Below are 11,335 nucleotides of genomic sequence, written 5' to 3'. Positions count from 1 at the left end.
TTCAAGAAGGACGGCAAGGGAGTTGCCGCTCCCGGTAAGCAAGCTGCCGGGAAGAAGCCAAAGAATGGACCCAAGCCCGAGACTAAGTGTTTTTATTGCAAGGGAAGTGGTCACTGGAAGCGGAACTGCCCCAAATACTTAGCGGACAAGAAGGCCGGCATCACGAAAGGTATATGTGATATACATGTAATTGATGTGTACCTTACCAGTACTCGTAGTAGCTCTTGTGTATTTGATACCGGTGCAGTTGCTCACATTTGTAACTCAAAGCAGGAGCTGCGGAATAAATGGAGACTGGCGAAGGACGAGGTGACAATGCGCGTCGGGAATGGTTCCAAGGTCGATGTGATCGCCATCGGCACGCTACCTCTACATTACCTACGGGATTAGTTTTAAACCTCAATAATTGTTATTTAGTGCCAGCTTTGAGCATGAACATTGCATCAGGATCTCGTTTAATACGAGATGGCTACTCATTTAAATCCGAGAATAATGGTTGTTCTATTTATATGAGAGATATGTTTTATGGTCATGCTCCGATGGTGAATGGTTTATTCTTAATGAATCTCGAGCGTAATGCTACACATATTCATAGTGTGAATACCAAAAGATGTAAGGTTGATAATGATAGTCCCACATACTTGTGGCACTGCCGCCTTGGTCACATAGGTGTCAAACGCATGAAGAAGCTCCATGCAGATGGACTTTTAGAGTCTCTTGATTACGAATCATTTGACACGTGCGAACCATGCCTCATGGGTAAAATGACCAAGACTCCGTTCTCAGGAACAATGGAGCGAGCAACCAACTTATTGGAAATCATACATACTGATGTGTGTGGTCCAATGAGTGTTGAGGCTCGCGGTGGCTATCATTATGTTCTCACCCTCACTGATGACTTGAGTAGATATGGGTATGTCTACTTAATGAAACACAAGTCTGAGACCTTTGAAAAGTTCAAGGAATTTCAGAGTGAGGTTAATAATCAACGTGACAGGAAAATCAAGTTCTTGCGATCATATCGTGGGGGAGTATACTTGAGTCACGAATTTGGCACACACATAAGAAAATATGGAATAATTTCACAACTCACGCCGCCTGGAACACCTCAGTGTAATGGTGTGTCCGAATGTCGTAATCGCACTCTATTAGATATGGTGCAATCTATGATGTCTCTTACCGATTTACCGCTGTCATTTTGGGGCTATACTTTAGAGACTGCCGCATTCACTTTAAATAGGGCTCCGTCGAAATCCACTGAGACGACACCGTATGAATTATGGTTTGGGAAGAAACCTAAGCTGTCGTTTCTAAAAGTTTGGGGATGCGATGCTTATGTCAAGAAACTTCAACCTGAAAAGCTCGAACACAAATCGGAAAAATGCGTCTTCATAGGATACCCTAAAGAAACTGTTGGGTATACCTTCTACCTCCGATCCGAAGGCAAGATCTTTGTTGCCAAGAATGGGTCCTTTCTAGAGAAAGAGTTTCTCTCGAAAGAAATAAGTGGAAGGAAAGTAGAACTTGATGAAGTATTGCCTCTTGAACCGGTAAGTGGCGCAGCTCAAGAAAATGTTCCTGAGGTGCCTGCACCGACTAGAGAGGAAGTTGATGATGATGATCATGAAACTTCAGATCAAGTTGCTACTGAACTTCGTAGGTCCACAAGGACACGTTCCGCACCAGAGTGGTACGGCAACCCTGTCTTGGAAATCATGTTGTTAGACAACGGTGAACCTTCGAACTATGAAGAAGCGATGGCGGGCCCGGATTCGGACAAATGGCTGGAAGCCATGAAATCTGAGATAGGATCCATGTATGAAAACGAAACATGGACTTTGACTGACTTGCCCGATGATCGGCGAGCCATAGAAAATAAATGGATCTTTAAGAAGAAGACAGACGCGGATGGTAATGTGACCATCTATAAAGCTTGACTTGTCGCTAAGGGTTATCGACAAGTTCAAGGGGTTGACTACGATGAGACTTTATCACCCGTAGCGAAGCTGAAGTCCGTCCGAATCATGTTAGCAATTGCCGCATTCTGTGATTATGAGATATGGCAAATGGACGTCAAAACGGCATTCCTTAATGGTTTCCTTAAGGAAGAATTGTATATGATGCAGCCGGAAGGTTTTGTCGATCCTAAGAATGCTGACAAGGTGTGCAAGCTCCAATGCTCGATTTATGGGCTGGTGCAAGCATCTCGGAGTTGGAACATTCGTTTTGATGAGTTGATCAAAGCGTTTGGGTTTATGCAGACTTATGGAGAAGCCTGCATTTACAAGAAAGTGAGTGGGAGCTCTGTAGCATTTCTCATATTGTATGTGGATGACATACTGTTGATGGCAAATGATATAGAATTCTTGGAAAGCATAAAGGCCTACTTGAACAAGTGTTTTTCAATGAAGGACCTTGGAGAAGCTGCTTATACATTAGGCATCAAGATCTATAGAAATAGATCGAGACGCCTCATTGGTCTTTCACTGAGTACGTACCTTGACAAGATATTGAAGAAGTTCAAAATGGATCAATCAAAGAAGGGGTTCTTGCCTGTATTGGAAGGTACGAGATTGAGCATGGCTCAATGCCCGACCACGGCAGAAGATAGAGAAAAGATGAGTGTCGTCCCCTATGCCTCGGCCATAGGGTCTATCATGTATGCTATGCTGTGTACCAGACCTGATGTAAACCTTGCCGTGAGTTTGGTAGGAAGGTACCAAAGTAATCCCGGCATGGAACACTGGACAGCGGTCAAGAATATCCTGAAGTACCTGAAAAGGACCAAGGAAATGTTTCTCGTTTATGGAGGTGACGAAGAGCTCGTCGTAAAGGGTTACGTCGATGCTAGCTTCGACACAGATCTGGATGACTCTAAGTCACAAACCGGATACGTGTATATTTTGAATGGTGAGGCAGTAAGCTGGTGCAGTTGCAAGCAAAGCGTTGTGGCGGGATCTACATGTGAAGCGGAGTACATGGCAGCCTCAGAGGCAGCACACGAAGCAGTCTGGGTGAAGGAGTTCATTACCGACCTAGGAGTCATACCCAATGCGTCGGGCCCGATGACTCTCTTTTGTGACAACACTGGAGCTATTGCCCTTGCCAAGGAGCCCAGGTTTCACAGAAAGACCAGGCATATCAAGCGCCGCTTCAACTCCATTCGTGAAAGTGTTCAAAATGGAGACAGAGAGATTTGTAGAGTACATACGGACCTGAATGTAGCAGATCCGTTGACTAAACCTCTCCCTAGAGCAAAACATGATCAACACCAGAATTCCATGGGTGTTCGATTCATCACAATGTAACTAGATGATTGACTCTAGTGCAAGTGGGAGACTGTTGGAAATATGCCCTAGAGGCAATAATAAAATAATTATTATATTTCCTTGTTCATGATAATTGTCTATTATTCATGCTATAATTGTATTATCCGGAAATTGTAATACATGTGTGAATACATAGACCACAATGTGTCCCTAGTGAGCCTCTAGTTGACTAGCTCGTTGATCAACATATAGTCATGGTTTCCTGGCTATGGACATGGGGATGTCAATGATAACGGGATCACATCATTAGGAGAATGATGTGATGGACAAGACCCAAGCCTAAGCATAGCACAAAGATCGTGTAGTTCGTTTGCTGTAGCTTTTCTGAATGTCAAGTATCATTTCCTTAGACCATGAGATTGTGCAACTCCCGGATACCGTAGGAGTGCTTTGGGTGTGCCAAACGTCACAACGTAACTGGGTGACTATAAAGGTACATTACAGGTGTCTCCGAAAGTGTCTGTTGGGTTGGCACGAATCGAGACTGGGATTTGTCACTCCGTATGACGGAGAGGTATCTCTGGGCCCACTCGGTAATGCATCATCATAATAAGCTCAATGTGATCAAGTGGTTGATCACGGGATCATGCATTACGGTATGAGTAAAGTGACTTGCCGGTAACGAGACTGAACGAGGTATTGGGATACCGACGATCGAGTCTCGGGCAAGTAACGTACTGATTGACAAAGGGAATTGTATACGGATTGATTAAGTCCTCGACATCGTGGTTCATCCGATGAGATCATCGAGGAGCATGTGGGAGCCAACATGGGTATCCAGATCCCGCTGTTGGTTATTGACCGGAGAGTCGTCTCGGTCATGCCTGCTTGTCTCCCGAACCCGTAGGGTCTACACACTTAAGGATCGGTGACGCTAGGGTTGTAGAGATATGAGTATGCAGTAATCCGAAAGTTGTTCGGAGTCCCGGATGAGATCCTGGACGTCACGAGGAGTTCCGGAATGGCCCGGAGGTGAAGAATTATATATAGAAAGTGTAGTTTCGGCCATCGGGAAAGATTCGGGGTCACCGGTATTGTACCGGGACCACCGGATGGGTCCCGGGGGTCCACCGGGTGGGGCCACCCATCCCGGAGGGCCCCATGGGCTGAAGTGGGGAGGGGAACCAGCCCATAGTGGGCTGGTGCGCCCCCCCCCCTTGGCCCCCCCCCTGCGCCTAGGGTTGGAAACCCTAGGGTGGGGGCGCCTCCACTTGCCTTGGGAGGCACTACACCCCCCTTGGCCGCCGCCCCCTTGGGAGATCCCATCTCCAGGGCCGGCGCCCCCCCCAGGGGGCCTATATAAAGGAGGGGGGAGGGAGGGCAGCCGTCCTCAAGCCTTGGCGCCTCCCTCTCCCCTGCTACACCTCTCCCTCTCACAGAAGCTCGGCGAAGCCCTGCTGCGTTCACTGCTGCATCCACCACCACGCCGTCGTGCTGCTGGATCTTCATCAACCTCTCCTTTCCCCTTGCTGGATCCAGAAGGAGGAGACGTCATCCGCTTCGTACGTGTGTTGAACGCGGAGGTGTCGTCCGTTCGACACTTGGTCATCGGTGATTTGGATCACGGCGAGTACGACTCCATCATTCCCGTTCTCTTGAACGCTTCCGCTCGCGATCTACAAGGGTATGTAGATGCACTCTCCTCTCGTTGCTAGTTGACTCCATAGATTGATCTTGGTGAAACGTAGGAATTTTTTTTTGTTTTCTGCAACGTTCCCCAACACAAATAATATTATAACTAATATTTAGCAACATTATTATGTTGTATCAATGCTAACTATGTAACAGAAAATAACTAAATTATGTATACTTATTAAAGTTTTGTACTCCCTCCGTAAAGAAATATAAGAGCGTTTTAGAGACTGAAACTCTATTATACAATTATTCGTATTGTCATGACACCTTCCATGTCACGAAGACCTTTTAATATAAACAAATCAATATAGCTTGGAATTTTGCACTTAGCGAGGAAATGTCTTACCCAAATTCCATTGAAGCAACATGTAAGATTAAAGTTGAGGTACTCCTAGATGATTCCATTCCAAATGAGAATTTGACCTTAAGTGATATTTTATCATAGGCTAGGTAAAAAACTTATGGAATATAGGAATAAGAGTGTGAAACAAAGCAATAAAGAGAAGAACAAGAATAGTAGCAACACTTGTTCTAAGACAGTTCAGTATTAGCTTCGTTTTACTTCTGTTGTCCCGGGCATTGATTGTAGTTAGTTTGCTTTCCCAAATTACATTTTGCTAGTACAACATCAAAATCAGAAGTTGCTAACCCTGTGTTGATTGCAACTAGACTTTTATTATAGCAAAATGTACATGCAATAGATGTATGGAGAAAGCATCGGTGCATCCCAACACTTATAAATTGTTTCTCGCAAAAATGTTGAAATAGGGGGTGAAGGGATTAGATGTGAGTACTTATTAGTCCTAAAGGGTTTATCTGGTAAATACTATTTGTTGGGTGTGTCAGTCTTCTTTTGTAAATAGCATGTAAAAGATTGCGCAAAGGTCAATCTAGTCCATACAAATTGCATCCAAAAGGTTGAGCTGAGGTTTCCAAAATTCCACTAAAGAGGTGCTTTCACGTGAAATTTTCTCTTAATCAGAGGCTAGTGCAATATAGCTAGGTTAAGGTATTGCATGGATTGATGGGTGTTCACATATGCGTGTATATGGTATGGTCATCGGTTGCTGGTATGTGTGTTAGCCGTTACTCCCTCCGTCCGGTGAAGAGTGTACATTTAGCTTCAAAATTTGTCCACAAAAGAGTGTACTTCTATCTTCCCAATGCACTTTAAAGTAGAAAAAATATTTCTCTCTCATCACACGGTAATCAATACCAATAACAATCTACACATGGTCTTCTTAATTTGTGCATGCACTTAGCTCATTGGGGGTTGGATAATAAAAGAGGATAGAGATGGTGGCTTGCACCTTTTCAATGCATTTTTTACTTCACTCTATAATTTGTCCTAAAATCTCTAGATGTACACTCTTCATCGGACAGAGGGAGTATGTACTTATGTTAGTTATACCTTGATCAGATCAACATTTGTCTGCACGTGTGAACCGGCCTTGCCTGCCACGCTACATCGATCTATTGTGTCCCTTTCGCGCACTGGCATAATACTAGCTAACTTGGATATGACCAACACACACACATTTGCAAGAGTCCTCCACCTTGAAGTCCTCGTACGTAGGTAGGACAGAACCTAGATACGTACTTGCCCTCCACCAAGGCTAGATCACGCATTATGTGTTCGCCACAATTGATTTTCCTTGTTCAAATGATATTGGATTTTTACTGGTGAGCAACACGATCATTGAATTCTTCTTTTTCTCTATCATGATCATGAACTTTTTATGATTGAGGGGAAGTGTACTTATATGAGCAAGTACAATCCTCATTGCCAAAAGAATAGCAAGTAGAATCCATGACAATCAGACCGATGAATGAAATGGGAATGTGCACACTTAGAAAAATGCATAATCCATGAGCAATACAAAGTTGCAAAAGAGTAACATAAATAGCTCAATCAAATCTCAAAACATTATTTTCTAGTTCGAGAAACATATTCAAAGTTAGAAAATTTATAATACTAATAGTTCGAAAGATGAAATAGTCCTACATTAATAAAAGATGCATATGCCCAGAAAACTCCAACACTAGGTAACTTATCAGATTGCCATGTAGGCTTCAACCATGTCATCCACTAAAAATAATGGTTATGCAATGAAATCCATCTAAAAAATCCAACAAAAAAATTAATGTTTCCAACCTACATCTTTAGTTTTTTTTCCAGCTTGTGAGGAAGACGACTAAGGAATTATGATATCCTATCGCTCGAAGCAGGCTAGTCCTTAATTAATGATAGGGAATGAAGGAATTGCTCTTAGGCTTGTGAGTCTTTTATCATATGAATGGATGTACAAGCCTTACATGGTCTCGTGGCATAAAATTGGGTCTTTTGTCTATGGTGAGATGGAAGTTATTTGAAAAAAATGCCAATTAGGACTGTCAAAGATGAAAGTGTAACAACCCACCGAAACCGCTCTTTGCAATCGAATGCATAGTATGATATTCACTTACTACACGAACATGTCCCACTCAATAAACTTTGCTAAGAAATGGTTCGAGAGCTCATCACCCATACTATTTCTCAACCTATTTTTCACTAGGCTCGTCGCCGAGAATACTCTTTCGATATTCGCCTTTAACATCGGTAAGATCAATACCAATTTGATAAGTAGACCAAATCTTAAAGAAACATGACAGAGAGCTCGCCAATGTAACTGACACATTTGAACAAATCATCTCGTCTCATATCATCAATAAAGTTAGAAAGTTGGAATTTGAAGTCTTGCAAAATACTATGTGCTTGATATGTTCTTGGGGTAGAATACAACAAGTCGCATTGCCTTGTGTGCATCATAAAAAGCAAATGAATTGAACGGAATCAAAGCCAACATGCTAATAAGAAACTCCATATTAACCTCATCAAACCAATTGTCAAGCTCTTCAGTGATTTGATCAATGACACCAAGTTATACTTGTCTTCTGGAACGGCAAAACATTATTTGTATTTGATAATATATAGGTGTTCGTCCATGAGGTGGATAATTATCGTTTGGTGAAGGAACTTCAATGCCATGTCTGTGGCACAGTAATATCACCTTTGCAAAATATTTTTCGCATCCATGAGACCTCATATGATGCATTATATTCTTTGCTACACTAACAAGTGACATTGCATTAACATACCTTGGTTCTCTTTTCCAAGGAGTGAGACAACTCATTTGTGTATTCAAGAATAGCAAGCATGGAGGTGAAAATTGAAACATAGTAATGACTCAAAGGCTCTGGCCATTACACCTATTTTGATTACCCTTTTGTAAGGAATATTTTTCAATAGTTATGAGTACTTCGATAGCTCGAGGATTGTGCCACACATACTAACTAGAAACGAGCCGGACTCGTCGCACACACCCATGACATCTTTCATCATGTTATATAAAAAAGTTTTTTTTTGTTACAAAACTTCGATTATATGCATAGTAGGAGTATGTAGTAACTTTTCTTAAACAACCACGAGTCAAACGAGGGTGATAGTAGTATATAGCAAGGTGATTTCCTACTCATCAATTTATGAGTTCAAAAGCACTCAAGTAACTACGGCGGATGATCTACAAGGGGACATGGGAAGCGCTTTTGCTGATTTCAGCTGCCCGGATCTGTCCAAGAAGATTATTAAGTGGTGCTGCATGCTGCAAGCTTCGGATTAGTTTGGAAACTATTTCTTCCTCAAGTCCAAACCACACGATCGTCGATTACTAACAATCATACGGAGTACATGTTTATCAACTGAACTAAATTTTCACGCATCGGCTTAATTATCACGAACGATGTACGATCTATATGTATGATGCCCTTGGCATCGATCGTACTTCAAATTAAGCAGCGGTGGCGATGGCGCACTCGACGTCGCCTGCGGCGGCGTCCTTGTCGGCGCCGACCCTGCCGGCCTTCGCGGTCTGCTGCTTGTACGAGTACCGGGTGGCGACGAGCACGTAGAAGCCCAGGTTGGCGGCGCTGATGCCGGCCAGCAGCCAGTAGAAGAGGTCCAGCCTGCTCCGGCTCAGGTCCTTGCCGAACCACCCGTCCCGCCGCCCGCCGTGCGAGCTCACGCGGCTCGCCGCCGCGATCAGCTGGCTGCTCAGGAAGCTCCCGGCGCCGATCACGCTCAGGTACAGCCCGATGCCCAGGCTGCGCATCGTTTCCGGCATCTGGTCGTAGAAGTACTCCTGCAGGCCCACCAGCGCGAACCCGTCGCCCACGCCCATCAGCGCGAACTGCGGCACCAGCCAGAACACCGACATGGTGACCTTGGAGTCCAGGCGGCGGCGCTCGACGACGGCCGCCACGGCCATGGCCACCACGGCGAACGCCATGCCGACGCCGATGCGCCTGAGTACGCTGATCCCGCGCTCGGCGCCCGTCGCGCGGCGCAGGCACGGCTCGAGCACCTTGTCGAAGAGCGCCACGGTGGTGATCATGGCGATGGCGGCCAGGGCGAAGATGGACGCCGGCGGGAGCACGAAGTGTGGGCCAAGGTGGCGGTCCATGGCCATGCCCTGCTTGATGAAGAAGGTGGACACCTGCGCCGCCGCCATGCCGAACGGGAGCGTGGCCACCCAGATGGGCACCATCGACACCACCAACTTCGTCTCCTCCACCTGCGTCACCGTCGCCAGACGCCACGCCCCCCGCCAGACCTCGCCACCATGCTCAAAGATTGCCGCCTTGTCGAGACACCGGAGCTGGTCGGTGTGGCAGAGCAGCCTCTTCTTGCCGTCATCCTCCTCGTACAGCTCGCCGGCGTCGGCTGGCAGCTGAAGGCGCCGCTTTATGACCGCAGCCACGACAACCCGCAGCAACGGCGTGAGGGGGCTGCCCTGCGGCACCCTGTACCGGTACGTCCGCCATCCCGCGAGGTAGACAACGAGGGAGCAGCCCATGACGGCGGCGAGGAGCACGGTGGCGGCGCCCCATCCGATCCGCTCCTGGATATAGACGACGACGGTGACCCCGAGCAGGACCCCGGAGCAGAGCGCGCAGTTCCACCAGTTGAAGTAGGACATCTTCTGCAGCCGCTCGCCGGCGTGGCCGTCGTCGAACTGGTCAGCGCCGAAGCTCTCTAGCGCCGGCTTGTGGCCGCCGGTGCCGACGGACACGAGGTAGATCCCGACGAAGAAGAGCGTCTCGTGAACCCGCGGCACGGAGACACCGCTCGGCCTCAGTCCCGGCGCCAGCTGAGCCACCGCGAGCAGGACGAGGCCGAGGAGGTAGACGGCGGTGGAGAGGAGCACGGTGCGGAAGCGGCCGAGGTAGGCGTCGGCGAGGAAGCCGCCGAGGAGCGGCATGAGGGTGGTGACGCTCATCCAGTACTGGGAGTTCTCGGCGGCGACCTTCATGTCCTGATGCAGCACCTTGGTGAGGTAGATCATGAGGCTCGTGGCGATGCCGAAGTAGCTCAGCCGCTCGCTGAACTCGATCACTGCCAAAACCATACAACAAGAAACGTTTACACACTGCCATCGACCAAAGTACCAAACGGACAGAGACAGAAACAGAGAGATCTGGCAGGCAGTTTGAGGGAGGAGCTTACGGATGATGAACATGGCGGCCCTCCATGAGCCGGTGGCGGCACGGAGGGGCGGGCGGCCGCGGTGGTCGACGGAGGAGTCGTCCACCCATCTGTCCCACTCCCCATCATCAACGGCGACGCCATGGCCGCCGCTTAAACCCTGCTGCTTCCTCATCGCCGAATCAACCTCTCTCCAAAGTCCAAACTAAGCAAAAGGACTCACTCCACTGCGCTTTTGGACGTAGTAGATTGATCTGTGGTTCTTGGTGTGAGGCTGGGAGGAAAAGAGGTCGGGTTATATAGCCGCGCGGGTGGGGCATGGGCGGGGCGGGGCGGGGCAGGGGAAGTTGGGGGAAGAAAGGCCACGTCGCTGTTGAGATACTCCATGTGTGTGTTTGTGTGTGCACGCGCGCGAATCGAATCCACGAAAGGAGGCCTCGTTTTTTTGATTTTTATCAAAGTTCTTGAGGGAACGAATCGATGTGAGGGATTTGTTGGCGATTATTTTTTCGTTTATTTTCAGAAGTGTGTCACAACTCACACTCACATCACACCTTGGGGGGGGGGGGGGGGGGGGGGGGGGGGAAGCGAAACACAAATCATCAGTGTTTGGGTTACAAAAATTATAATCTAAGTCTCTCTAAAAAAGGATTCTTCAGAAATCGGTCCAAGACTGGGGGACACAAATCATCAGTTTTTGGGGCCTGCCAAATGTTAAAAAAAAAAATCTAATCTAAGTCTCTCTAAAAAAAGTCTTCAGAAATTGGTCCGCCACTGCACCTAGAGGTCTACATTAATGCAGCATATCTAGTGTAGATACAACTTCTTTGATATGGTTTGTATACTATCT

The 11,335-nt window shown here is 46.8% G+C and overlaps 1 protein-coding gene across 1 annotated transcript; it reads right to left on the bottom strand.

Moving 5' to 3' along the window:
- Positions 1 to 8,619: 8,619 nt before the first annotated feature.
- On the bottom strand, positions 8,620 to 10,739 carry LOC125506297 (protein NRT1/ PTR FAMILY 5.7-like). Its single transcript, XM_048671148.1, has 2 exons — positions 10,507 to 10,739; positions 8,620 to 10,395 (listed from the first exon to the last, which is right to left on the bottom strand). Exons 1-2 carry the CDS (start codon positions 10,658 to 10,660, stop codon positions 8,792 to 8,794), a joined length of 1,758 nt encoding a protein of 585 aa, XP_048527105.1. The 5' UTR covers positions 10,661 to 10,739; the 3' UTR covers positions 8,620 to 8,791.
- Positions 10,740 to 11,335: the final 596 nt, after the last annotated feature.

This window comes from Triticum urartu, chromosome 5 (genome assembly GCF_003073215.2).
Source record: "Triticum urartu cultivar G1812 chromosome 5, Tu2.1, whole genome shotgun sequence".
NCBI classification, from domain to species: domain Eukaryota; kingdom Viridiplantae; phylum Streptophyta; class Magnoliopsida; order Poales; family Poaceae; genus Triticum; species Triticum urartu.
Note: the sequence above shows the minus strand (reverse complement) of the source record. Positions and strands in the feature narration are given on the sequence as shown.

What these genes read in the sequence shown, in the direction of transcription:
- LOC125506297 (XM_048671148.1), bottom strand. Translation starts at nt 10,660, where the DNA reads ATGAGGAAGCAGCAGGGTTTAAGCGGCGGCCATGGCGTCGCCGTTGAT. An exon ending in GGCCGCCATGTTCATCATCC is followed by an intron (nt 10,396 to 10,506) that starts GTAAGCTCCTCC and finishes TGGTTTTGGCAG; the next exon opens with TGATCGAGTTCAGCGAGCGG.